Source organism: Filicampus tigris, chromosome 14 (genome assembly GCF_054856515.1).
Source record: "Filicampus tigris isolate MCC_2025a chromosome 14, RoL_Ftig_1.0, whole genome shotgun sequence".
NCBI classification, from domain to species: Eukaryota; Metazoa; Chordata; class Actinopteri; order Syngnathiformes; family Syngnathidae; genus Filicampus; species Filicampus tigris.
Genome location: NC_141230.1, coordinates 23,314,097 through 23,327,768, shown reverse-complemented (window position 1 = coordinate 23,327,768; position 13,672 = coordinate 23,314,097). Strand labels below are relative to the sequence as shown.

The window sequence follows — 13,672 nt, the reverse complement described above, 5'->3', positions numbered from 1 at the left end:
CTTAAATTAAATTTAAAAAGACTAAGGGGTTTCAGGCTGGAATCGAAGCCTGGTCCTCCATTGGCACAGTCATCTGCTCTAACCACTCAACTGTTACTGACATTCGGTTCAAACATGTATAGTAAGGTTTTTTTGGGGGGAGAACGACCATGGCTTTTTTTTTTTTTTTTTTTTTTTTAAATTGTTTTTTTTTTTAATCGACCATGTATAGTGAGGCGTTTTTTTGTGAAAAAAAAACGACCATGTATAGTAAAGCGTTTTTTTGGGTGAAAAAAAAAGCCGACCGTGTATATAGTAAGGCACAACCGTGGCGTTTTTTTTGTTGTTTTTTTTTGTTTTTTAAATCGACCATCTATAGTAAGGCGTTTTTTGTGAGAAAAAAAAAACGACCATGTAAGTAAGGTTTTTTGACCATGGCGTTTTTGTTTTTAAATCGACCATGTATAGTAAGGTGTTTTTGTGAAAAAAAAAAAAAAAAAAAAACCCCACCATGTATAGTAAGGGTTTTTTTGTGAAAAAAAGCGACCATGTGTATCCAGACGGACCCAAGTGGAAGAGTGAGGTTACAGGGAGAAGAGATCAAGAAGGTGGAGGATTTGAAGTACTTTGGGTCAACAGTCCAGAGCAATGGAGAGTGTGGCAAGAGTGTGAAGAAGGGTGTACGGGCAGGTTGGAACGGGTGGAGAGAAGTGTCAGGTGCGATGTGTGTAGCTGAAGAGTTTCAGCTAAAATGAAAGGAAAGATGAGATGTACAAAACTGCGGTGAGACCAGCGATGTTGTTTGGTCTTGAGACAGTGTCACGGAAGAAAAGGCAGGAGGCAGAGCTGAAGGAGGCAGAGCTGAAGATGCTGAGGTTCTCTCTGGGAAGGATAGGATCAGGAATCAGAGGGACATCAGAGGGACAGCACGGGTTAGAGGTTTTGGAGATAAGGTCGGAGAGGCCAGACTGAGACGGTTCGGACATGGTTGGTCCAGAGGAGAGATAGTGAATATATCGGTAGAAGGATGCTGAGTTTTGAATTGCCAGATTTGGCAGTCGTCCGCATAGCGGTGGAAGGAAATACCGTGTCTTCGAAGGATGGAACCCGAGGGGCAGCAAATACAGCAATGAGAACAGCAATGGCCCCAAAATGGAACCCTGTGGAACACCATACGATAGAGGGGCATATGTCAGTCATCTGGGGTGGCACCTGGGGGGGGGGGGTCCAATCAGATTGCAGGGGGGGGTTGGGCCCTCCCCGCCGCCAGTGTACAACACCCATAAGACAAACACGCACAATAACGCGTGCGCGCAATCGTTGCGCTGCAACGTCGCGGCTCTGATTTACGAGGCACTGAATAGTTGTTAGCTGGGCCTGTTGCTGCCTTTCTCTTTCATGTCTGACACACATGCAAACACGCGCACACACGGTTGTCCTTTCATGTGTGTACAAGGGCAACTGTTGGGCCCAGCTGTTGAAGCAGATATGTTCATCGCGCGCGCGCACGTGCGGCACAGAGAGCGAGAGTAGTGCTGTGGGTGTCGCTTTGACAATACGGCGGCGTGGTTAACTTGACTAACTCTTCTAAGACCCCTCAAAGTGTTCAAAAGCCACATTTTGGGGAGGAGTTTTGCTTTATTTTACATTTACAGTGTTTTGTCTTATTTTTACACTTTTCATCCCCATAAAAGGCGGTGCGTGTGTGTGTGTGTACACAAAATATATGACACTTATATATCTTTATACGTATGCAATGATATAGTGCAATATATTTTTAGGAGAACAGTAGTATTTGTTTTTTTGTCTTTACGTTTCTATTCTATATGTCTAATAATAGTAGGTGTAGTGGATGCGAAAAGAGTACATTCCTGTCCATGCACGCACAGCAGCAGGCGCGGGTCTCGCGGGTCAGGCCGTAACGGTGATGGATGGCCCGTGTGCGGATGCCGTTGTTATTGTTGTGTGCGCGCGCGCGCGCGCGCGCGCGTACAGCAGGTGTACGGACGCCGGGCTTGCCCAGAGCAGCTGGATGGTCGCATTTCAGCTGCAGCAGGACGGGATCAAGCAACAGCTCATAAAAAAACTCGCACACAACCTCAGTGGAGGTGGCTTGCGCGTGCGCGCATGCGTGTGTTTTTGAATGCAGCAAATTAAAGTGCGGCCCAAGGTGTCGGCCTCACGTCTGGATTTAATGCTACACGCTATGTGTGTGTGTGTGTGTGTGTGTGCAGAGTCCAAAAAGGGTTCTCGCATAGACCTGCAGCTGCGTGGAGTGCGTGTTGGAGTGTGCGTGTGCCCGCTGCTGGAGGGCACATTGCCCCAATTGTGAGGTGCACATTCAGCCCCTCATAGAAAAGGGTTAACGGTGAAAGGAAATGCAATAACTTTCAGACGCTCCATGTCAACTCGGGCTCGCTTTCCCGCGACGTAAGAGCTTATTATTAGTTTTGCTCCCGTTAAGATATTTCACGCGAGCCGAAGGCTCACCTACGGCTCAACTCTGCAAAATCTATTTGCGGAACCCGGCCGCTCGGAGCCGAGGCTGCCCCCGCACATGTAAAAGTCATTAGCGTGAGCGCGCGTGTGCGCGCGCGCGCTCGGCGTACCTGCCCGCCCGCCGTCGCCTCGGCCGACACCCGCCGTGCCGGGGCCGCGTCTGCGGTCCGCTCCATCATGTTGCGTGAGCGCACGCCGGGGGCCGGCTGACACCGAGTCAGGGACGGAGCGGGAGATGGATGCGCCGCACGCCGGCCGACCGCCGCCCCCGCCGCCCGTCATGTAAAACCGTCCCCTCCTGTAAAACAGACACGGCGAGCGTGGCTGAAGTGACAATTACGCCAAAGAAACTAATAAGCATCGGAACAAACAAAGAAACCAACCAACTCGCCAATCCAATGAACGTGCGTAACCGAGCAACCGATCACATCAACAACCAACCAAAGTCACGGACAAAGACCGAAAAGGAGCAAAGCGAGCAAAGTAAAACATCCACCAATAGACGTGACAACACAGGCGCGTTCGAGCAAAGTCGCAAAGCAGCCCAGGTAACGCAACAATAAGCCGTCCACAAAGCGACACACATTGAAAATGAAAATGAAAATGAAAATGAAGAGCATGGAACAAAGCAAGCAGTCAAGCAAACCACCAATGTGGAAAACTGAGCATCATGCTCTTGATGAAGATCTCTCTGGACATGAGCTCTTAGTCTATTGCGCTGGGTTTACAATGTTTTGGGGGGGGGGCGGGGGGGTTGTCCCTCCCTGTGTGTGTACCTAATGATTTGTCCGGCCGGCCCAACGCGCGTCCACTTGTCTGAATTTCAGAGTGCTGAATTCAAGCTCCCAGCCTCCTTGAGGTCCGGCTTGTACGCGCTTCACCTTTGAACCCGCCAAAGCAAGCACGCACCATGTGCAGCAGGTGACTCCGACTGACGGCATGTCCTAACTTTGCTTTTACAAGTCCGGTGGCAGGTGGCGCTAAAGAGGGCCCCGGCCCGCGCCGTTTCCATGAAACGAACCAAATGATATCAAGCGACTTCCTGGTTCGCGAAGGATTGTGTGACGAGTCACAACGCACGTTTTGACCGTGGACTTGGGAACCACTGATGCCACGGTCACTCAGTCACTCAGATGTGTTTGCACCCAAAAATGGCCCCGACTAGTATAATCGACCAAGCGGCCAAAGGACCGAACTGAGCCACCAGCTAAAGTCACAAACCAACTTGACAAAACCACCAACCAACCGGCAGAGTACAGCAAGCAGCTTCGGCCCGCACCTCACTGAGCAGCGGACGTTTGCCAGCACGCATTGCTGTTTTATTGGCAGTGTGCATTCAAGCTGGCCAAGGCGTCGGCCAAGACGTTGGCCAAGACGTTGGCCAAGACGTTCGCCAGCGCTCGCACGCTAGTTTTCTTGAAAGCCACCGTGAAAGTTTGAACATGTTCATATTTCATGGCGACAAGAAGAGCCGTTTGCGACCATTACGGTTGTTGGCGAACGTCTGCGCGGCCATTTGCCACATTCGACGAAGCTTGATGTGAAAAAAAAAAAAAAAAAGCCTCAACATTCGGACCGTGCGCAAACACTCGCCGGCCTTTGCCGCATCAACCGACAGTGAAAAGAAATGAAGCCAAATTGAGCAAGCGACGCAACAAAGCAAGCAAGCATTACGAGCCGCCGAGCTATTTTCAGCGGCCGTCGTCATAGCGACCCGATTCACGCTTTGAATCGTCCAAAGAGGAAAGGAGGCGCCGGACGGGAAAGCCGGGCGGAAGAGAAAGCGTCCGAGGCGAACGAGTCACTGGACGAGTGGCGGCTCGACGGCCGGCCCGGACGGCTCCGTTCCCTTGCGCCCCGACAAAGCCGGATGTCCGGCGAGGGTGACGGCGGCCTTTCCGTTTGGGAAAGCCATCAGGCGCGCTTCTACGCGTCTGACCTTCACGTGTCCGCCTGCAGTAAATAAAAAGTCCCGCGGGTCTCTGGATGAGCCTCGGAATGCCACGGGGACCGGGGCGAGGAAAAAAAAAAAAAAAAAAAAAAGAAGAAGAAGAAGAGTCCCTTGGAAGAACATCTGGAGGTCAGCGCGTGCTGGTTCAGCAGTAGCACCTTGGCCAGTGTGCCGCTCCAACAATCAAACGTGCAAAAGTGGAAAGGACAATTCCAAAGTTGGCTGAACAGCACCACAAGACATTTCAACTTTGACACCAATCTTTTTTGCTTTTATGACATCCCAGATATATTTTCTTGTCAATATTATTACAATGAAAATCATTTTGAAAAAGCCATTTTCGAATTTTTACGTTCAAGTATCTCTTAACAATTTGGAAAAAAATGTATGAACATTGTGCTATATGTAGGTGTGTTGGTGTGTGCGCGTGTGCCCATGTGCGTGTGACTGTGTGTTAACTTCGATCCCAAGAAGCATTTTTCTTTTTTTTTTTTTCATGGGAGGTTGGGAAGCCACGAAAGGATACACAGCATAGTGCTCAACACCCCAATACATGCTGAGAGTTGTTTTTGCAAAAAGCCCTTCGCTCTGCTTTCTGCATCCAAAGAGGGAACTAAATAGTCCTCAAAGAATGGCGTAATCCTTTGGATGGACGGTGCCGCCCCCAAAGTTCCAAACCAACTTCAGTTGCAAATCAACCAAGCGATCAAAATAACTTGATTTATTCATGTTTCAATTTGACCCCCCCTGACTGGCACCTCATTTGCCTTTGTCCAATTTGGTTGGCAATCCCTCCTCACCAAAAATGAGCTCCCCCACAGCCCTCCACTTTCCTCCCCGGCCTCCTTCGTTTTTGTCAAGGACGACGTGTTGATCCTCCTCAACCTGACAACTATGTCGTTCATTTCAGATTTCACCGTGATCGTTTGCCCTTCGATACAACGTTGGGATTCTGACCAGCATCAATGCGATGCAACCGATCCGGGAGTCTATCTTAGAGTTAGAGAGGGTGCGGAATAACGGGGGGGGGGGGGTCACATCTTGGGGGTCCCCCTTGGCAAAAGAGAGCAGCTTGTTCTGATCCAGGAGCAGCTGTGGAAACACGCTGGATCAGGATTTCCCTCCAAACAGCTGGACAAACAACACACATGCAAAACTAAACACACACACAAGTGACCACACTTGCACAACTTGCTACAATAGACACTGCGTGCGTGCGTGCGTGCCTGCGTGCCTGCCTGCGTGCGCGCCTGCCAGCCATCGCCCCCTTCACACAAGCACTCATCAGCTATCACTCATACACTAAACATTTCATCGCTAAGTCTGTTTCAACCAACCGACGGAAGTTTCCCCACTGTGGGATCAATAAAGGCATTCTTATTCTTATTCTTAAGTAATAGCCCAATCAGACAACCAGTGTACCGAACCAACAAGCAAAATAAAAAACAACTCATCACCCAAAGTAACAAACCAACACAGGTACGAAACCCAACCCACCAACAAACAAAATAACAAAGCAAACAGGTAACTAAAGGAACAGACTAAATACACAACCAAATGAAGCAACAACCAACGGAAGAAACCGACGAAGCAAACTAAACTAACAAAAGCAACACAACACAGCAACCAAACAATGCCCAAAATAGCACACTAAGCAATCAAATTCACCAATCAACATAAACAAGACATCCAAGCAAAGTGATAAATGAACAAAACAAGAAAAGTAACAGTCAAACAGCCGGCCTACCAAACGAACAAAGTAAGAAAGCGACCAAACAATCCCCCCAAACAACTCACAAAAGCAAACCAAGCAAGTGAGCAACATAACGAAAGAAAGAAACGTCGGTGTCAAAGCGAGCGAGCCCGAGCGGCTTCCCACGCCCACATTTGGTCACTTTCCCATTTGCGAAAAACAAACCCAGACTATTGGTCGGTCTCCGCGTGGCCTCTGTTCTTTTTATTCTACAAATTCTTGACCAATGACGTTTTTTTCGGATTTTTCTTTATTCAAAAAAAAAAACATTTCTGAAGTGATTCTTTTGGAGTTTTCAGGATTTAGCTCAAGCAAAGTGTGCCGTAACCTCTGACATGTGGTCGCTCCACAACGTCGTGCGTCCCGCGCGTTGGTGGCGCCGCCACTCTTGATGCTGATCGCCGATTAGCGATGCGCTCGGTCGCGCCACACAATGTTGCGATCGGTGAGGTGCCGAAGCCTCTCGGCTTCGCGCGCTGGCACGGAAACACAAAGCCTGTTGTAATGAACACATTAGCGTGCATCAGCCACGGCTCGCCGGCTATTTCAAGGCTGCTTTCATGTACGCGCGCGCGCGTGTGTTGCGTATCTGGCGCGCGTGACCCGCCGCCACTAAAGCCACACGCTCGTCTTACAAGGTACGACAAGGTTGCCGAGCTTTCGGGAAGAATTCCGCGCCGGCCCGTCCAGGAAAAAAAAAAAAGAGAAAAGAAAAGAATGCCATGCGTGTCCCAAAAGGTCACCAAGGGAAGCGACCTCCCCCAAGGCCCAGCGAGCAATCGTGGACAGTAGTACGCTCGCATTTGGGTCTTGAAACTGCATCATGTGTTTTCCATTGATCCATCCATTCAAAGCTGATGGAAAAATCTTCATCAATCAAATCAAAAAAGAACTAGACTTGATGTTTACTACGTATTTAAATCAAAATGCTATAAGAACATTTACGTAAGGTTCATCTACCGTCATCGCATTTCAATCATTATATTCAGCATTAACATAGAAAGTCATTAGAATCATTTCATAATTCCAATGTTGAAGAACTATTTGTTTGTCTTTTCATGTTCATACATAGTTATTTATTTGAAAAAAATCATTTCATTTAGTAAAAGAAGACAGGACGTACAATTATGATGACAGCAATCATTTAGTAACTAAGGTAATTTCCTGGAAGCATAAAAAATATTGGCCGCAGTCATTTTGAGTATCTTTGATTTGAATTTTGGGCAACTCTTAAAAATGGACACTTTGACTAAACTAATCAAAAAAAAGCTCAACTAATTTAAAGACAAAACAAAAATAATTTGTAGAATGTTATTTCCTGCTTTGATTGTCATGATATTTAAATTGAATTAATAATAATAATGCACAGCAACAATTTTACTTTTTTTTTTTTTTTTAAGAATGCTTTTGCTAGAATGAATGTTTTTTTCCCCCATTGGGCACCCGGAAAAGTCCTCCCAAGCGTCAAAGAAAGCAACTTCCCAACAAGCAATCAGGACAGCGGCGAGTTGTCCCGAATTTAGGAGGGCAAAAACCCCGACAACAACAACAACGTATAATCAGGTCATCTGTCGTCAACATTTGCGGTAATCCTTGCTCGTGTTTCTCTCCGAGTGAGCAACTTTGCGGATTCGAGCTCAGCTGGTCGCTCATGTCTGTCAGCGCAGCTATTACCATCCTCAAACACACACACACACACACACACACACGCGCGCGCGCAATTCCCCCGCATGCGTGTGTGTGTGACCTTGAAAGTAATGCTTGAACATTACACCCAACACCTTGCCACATGCACAAAACGTTAGCCCCAAGCTAATAGCGGTTCTCGCATCTGTAGCTATGGCCACATTATATGCTGCACGTACGTTAAGTATTTTCGTTTTACAGGCCTGGTGTGATGTAGCCTAGCAGAGTATTTATAGGCCCTTCTATAAACAAAGTTACTGCGGCGTATAGCTGCGATTGCCCAAGACTGCTACAAGGGGAAAAAGATTTTAAAAAAGACTGCTAAGGGGGGGGTGGGGGGGGGAAGAGAGAGACTGCTCGGAGGGAGTGCTACCACCGGCTCCCTCTAGTGGTAAGTCACAATCACCGAGTTGACTCAAATTTTGTTGCTTGAAGAAGCGGCTCAAATTCCACCATGTAAACAAAAAGTCTTTTTTAAATGTCATAAAGTGTGTTGTCTTGCCTTGCCTTGCGCTTTAATATCTCAGAATATTTCATTGGACTTCAAAACTGTCCCTCCATCTATCTATCTATGTACTGTATGTATGTAAGTGTATAAAGGGAGAGGGAAGATAGACTTTTTTAACAGCTATGCTTCTTAATTGACATGTTTTCTTTACTGTCCGGTTGTGTTCTTGTTCTTGAAAATATTTCTTGAATCACTAAAGCGTAAAAAAAGTCTCTTTTTAAAAGCGACATTTTGAATGTAAAATGAATGCCTTTATTTCAATTTTTCTTAGCACGTACTTTCTTTTTTGACCCTCTATTTTTTTGTGGCCAGAATGCAGCCCGTAACGTTGGCTGAACTGAGGTCTCACGACAATCTGAAGTTGTCTGCAGTAGCAGAGTGACATTTGGAGGTAATGTTCCATTTCAGCATATTGAGGCGGCCATATGTTTTTTTTCTTCAGTTCTGCAAGTCCAATTTGCCCATTTTCTGACCTGCTTCATGACTCTGTCATCATTTACAGGCAAATGTACTCCCCGGCTTTGTTTGTTTTTTTTGGGTTCCTGCGCAGAGCTGAAGTGTCACAGCGCTAACGCGGCTAGGACAATGCGCTAATGCTACAATGGCTCGCTAACGAGAGAGAACCCGGCGCTAATTGCCCCCAGAACAAAAGGGACAGCAGGTGTGTGTGTGTGTGTGTGTGTGTGTGCGTGTGCGCGTGAGACACTTTTACTGAAAAAGAATGCGCTAACTCAAAATGCTACTGTGTGCATAGCTGGCATGTAGCGCACGGGCGTGTGTAAGTGTTAAAAATGTTGTGTATGACTTTGTGTGTGTGTGTGTGTCGTAGTATTCACGGTAGGCCCTCCCGTTGTGCGTGCGTAGGCGGGCTCGGCGGGGCGACCGCGGGTACGACAGCTTGAGCGGCAGGCCGCCCGCTGTCAGCGAGCCGATGAGCTTGAGCTGTCACCGTGAGATTGGTAGATTGAAGGTAAATAGCTCAGTCGCAGGACGCTGGATTGTTGGATTGCGTGGAGGTCGCCGGCAGGGTTGTAGGATGTCCAATGGCTTAGATTGTAGGAAGGTAAATAGGTGGGTAGATTGTAGGCCTGGAGGCAGACCGTGCGGGATTGTCGGAAGGTAGATGGATAGGTACTGTGGGTAGATTGCGCCATAGGCATGAAGGTAGATTGTTGCTCGGTGAATGGGTAGGAAGATTGTTGCAAGTTAAATATAGGAAGGTAATTAAGGAGGTAGATTGTCAGAATGGAGGTAGGTAGCAGGGCTGTCAGTTTGGAGGCGCTTGTGCCATCATGGGTAGGGAGATTGCTGGACTGTTGGTACGAAAGCAGATGGTAGGCCCGAAGGAAGGACTTTGCGTGGTTGGGGGCTGGACCAACGACCTCAGTCAAAGATGGGTCAAGTGGGTCTTCTAGCATCCTACTGAGTGACACAAGGACCGTCACCCCCTCGGCGGCCGATTGCAGGAAGGCAAAGGCGGATGACGTTGACAGGCCCGACAGACCTGGAGCTCATCTCCATTTCAAGTGTGACAATTGCTGGAGCTGACCTCTGGCGCTCGCCCCCCTCCTCGCGGCTGCCGTGAAGGAAGACGCGGTTCTAGCCGCCAGCCGCGCCGCAACGAGCCCGCCGAGATTCCGCAAGAAGCATCTGGTGTTCGCACGCACGCATCCGTGCCATGTTCAGGGTCAATTTGTGACGTTCAGCCAGCACACAAACGCTGATTTCAGAGTAGACTTGGAAGCGGTCCCCCCTGATTTGGGGGCTTGGTTTTTGGGTGGGGGAGGGGGGCTTGATCTGTTTTGCACATTGACGTTAAAGACGCGATGAGCCCTCGAGGAAGTTGTAGTCGTTCACGCGAAGACACAACGTGCCGGAGGTGGACGCTAGCGGAGCCCTCCGGACCCTAGCTTGCAGGAAGCTAGTGGGCAGATACGGTTGGACCGTTAGTTGGTAGGTACATTGATTATCGAGGTCAATTGTTGCACGGTCGATAGTGTAAATGCAAAGGTTGTATGGCGGCTATTTCGCTACTTGGAATGAATGCACGTCAGGCATCACGGACACCGTTTTGGCGTTCCCTCGACAATCAGACGGTTTGTCACGTAGGCGGCCGGCGCGCTTGCGAGCGTGCCCGCGAGCAAATGCCAACCGGCAGCAAATCGATTTTCAGGTCAACGTGGTTTTTTGGCGAGATGTGCCGGGCTCCGGATTAGCCCGCAGCTGTCCCCCCGCCCCACCCGACTCGCTCTTCCGCACGGACGGGGTAACCTTTCCCTTCCCGTCCCTCGGGACGGGCGCCCCGGCGGTCGGCCCGACACCGGATCCGCGACCCCCCCCCCCCCCCCCCCCCCCCGCGAGTCCCGCCCCCCCCCCCCGCGGAATTCCCGGAATGGTGGGCCGGGCGGGTGTCGTCTTTGAATGGCGTTTATTTGTTGGCACTCGCCGATGAAAGGCTTGCCTTCAACTGCATGTCGATCTTGCCTTTTCCTTGTTGCCGCCGGCTTTTTTTGCCGGCCGTCACTAGCACGTAACTCATCCGCGTGCGCCCGCGTTCCTGCCGCACCAATCCTGCCAGCACATAAACACGTCCGCCGCCCTCAACACCAATCTACCCATCGACAAAGTACAAGCAGACATGAAATGTACCACGTGCTATCCTACCCGCTTTCAACAATCGTTCGTTCAAAGGACAAAACTACCAATAAGCCAGCAATCTACCCACCTACCCACCCACGGGCCTGCCGTATAATGAGCTAGTGAATTCCTACCTACTTACTGTCAATACCATGTCATTCATTCAGCCGACAGAACTACCCAAAAGCCGGCAATCTGCCCACTCGCAAAAGACCTACATAAGTAGAATGCTTCCACCCGGTGGCAACAATCTACCACGATATTGTGCCGCCGGCGTTCTCTTCAGCGCTGGACCGCGCCGATGTTTTGCGGCGATGCTCGCAGGAAGAAGCAAAGATTCATTTACGCCGCTGTGTCCAAATTGTGTTTCTATTTCGGACGCGGCCGTTTGGGAATATGAAATAAAAGGGGCGCTGCTGCCAACGCGGTGAAATTGAGCCGTGGGATTCGGAGAAGGTGGACGGGGGCCGCGCCAACGTTTACGGCCCGAACATTTGCCTGTTAGCCAGCAAAGTGTCACAGGGCGCAAGCCAAGTGCGCAACATAGTTTGCAGCACAACAATAACATGAGGGGATTTTATATCGGGTTAGGCTTTAATAATGACCTTTGAACCATTGTTTTAAACAAAAGATGATTTTCTTTCAAGACGCAATCTTGAGTGGCGGTCCTCAGGGTAATCCTTTGGGTCCATTCCTTTTCTTTGCAGATTCAACACCGGCGGCCTTCCTCGGGCTAACGTTTTAGGCCCATTCATTGACTAGGCAGAATGAATCCTTCATTTGGACCTTCGCCCGAGCCCGGCCCAGCCGAGGCCAGATTTCATGCGATTATTTGCACAGCGGCGAGGTGGAACTTTTTGTCCTTGGGGCTGAAATCCCAAAGCGGGAGTGCCGATCGCAGGTACGAGCAAAAGAAAACAAAACGCTGGCGGCGGCGGCGGGAGGGCAGTGTTGTGGCCTGTGGACTCAAAGATGTCGGGGGGGAGAAAACTCAATTGAGTTAGTGCACTCGGGAGCCCGGAGAGGTGAAGAGAACGCTTTTAACTCAATTAAACGCTAATGGGAAGCAGTCAGCACACTTCTTCTTCTTCTTCATCATCTTCTTCTTCTTCTTCTTCTTCTTCTTCTTCTTCTTCTTTAGTGCGTAGGCGTGCGTGCGGGCCAGTGTTTGGCCCTTCTGTTTTTGTTTCTGTTCTTTCTTTGCTGCACCAAAAACGTTCATGGTTCAGTGTGACGTCTTAAGTCAACAAAAAACACATTCGTATTTCTCATTAAAAATTAAGGAAATAAGGGAGTAAGTACTGTGCTGTTTTTCACTTTTGACATTTTTCTTTGCATTTTTTTTAAACGGGTTCATTGGACAGGCAACAACCACAATTTCATCGACCCCAAAAATCTTTTTTAGAAACTTTGGACTGCATTTTAAAACTATGTTTTCTTTTGGGGCTTTTGGGGCTTTTTTATTAGCTATTTTAATAATAATTGAAATGCATACTCAAAAGAAGAAAGGTCAGCAGGAGTTTTTTTTTTTAACTTATTTGAATATGAAACATACATTTTAATCATTTAAAGAAAAGTATTTCTGTGTTTCATAATAATAATTCATCATTTCAAAAACAAAATGTAGGTGCATGTGCTTCCTTTATGACGAAAGACATCTCTGAAGGTGTTTTTGTTACATACAAAAAAAGGTAGATTTGTTTAAAGTTTTTGTAAAAATAATTTTGAAATTGGATATATTGTTTTGAACTCTCATGCATACACACGCGCACACACACACACACACACACGTTCTACCAGCGACGGACTTAATCCCCATTTCCATGAATGTAAACGACGTGTTTTTGGCCACATACGTGCCCACAATGCATCCAGCTGACTGCATGCAAAACAATAAGCAATGTGCGTGCGTGCGTGCGTCCTCTGTGATTTTCTCTTCTCATGATGATGTTTTACACACTGCAAATCTCCTTGCATGAGTCACATGACGGCAGTGGGACTAGACCGGGTCAGCGGGTCATGTTTGGGCTGATGTTAAAAGTGTGTGCGTGTGCGTGCATGCGTGCGCGCGCGCGCGCGTTGCTTGGCCAGAAGGCTTATAATGAGGCCCGAGCTCAAGCCTCGGTGCTGACAGACAACTTTGCCCTGGAGACACACGCACACACGCACACGCAGGTTGTGTTTATGCACGTGTGTGTGCGTGTGTTTATGAGGGGCCACTTGAAAGCGCCGCCTGACTAATTGAATTAGCTCACCTAAAAGTGTGTGAGGAGACCAAATTGATGCCATGAGACACGTACACGTGTGGGAGCCAAAGGAAAGGAAACGCATGTGAACGCGTCGCTCGACTCGCTTGATCAAACATTCCAAAACATCCGAGCAAAAGGGATGGCCAAAAAAACACCTGCTGCAAAATCAAACACGCCATTGTTTATTGGCAGACTGACGACGTGATTGACAGGCCGTGCCCTTCTGGGTGGTCTCCCCGTCTGCGCGTTTGCGCGCGCCACGCGCTTCATTCGTAGCCTCTGGGCTATTTTGCGAGCTTCTCCCAAACCTTTGTCAAAAATCCGGCACCGCAATACATCGTCACTGGCGGGCGGCGGCCTTATTTGAATGCATCATGGATTGAACGTGTGGAAAATAGCCTGAGAAGAAA

General features: G+C 48.6%; 1 protein-coding gene across 2 annotated transcripts in view; it reads left to right on the top strand.

The window, feature by feature from the left end:
* Nucleotides 1–12,210, top strand: part of LOC147136909 (uncharacterized) — a 37,713-nt gene extending 25,503 nt beyond the window's left edge. Inside the window, exons 5-6 of one of the 2 annotated variants that reach the window (XR_015089731.1) lie at nt 8,689–8,767; nt 11,721–12,210. Coding sequence is in view for 1 of the 2 variants with exons in the window: in XM_086052611.1 (XP_085908737.1) it covers nt 8,689–8,712 (24 nt within the window). In the remaining variant the exon portion in view is untranslated. Of the gene's footprint in view, nt 1–8,688; nt 10,077–11,720 lie in introns of those variants that run through there. The other variant, XM_086052611.1, reaches the window with a different exon arrangement.
* Nucleotides 12,211–13,672: the final 1,462 nt, after the last annotated feature.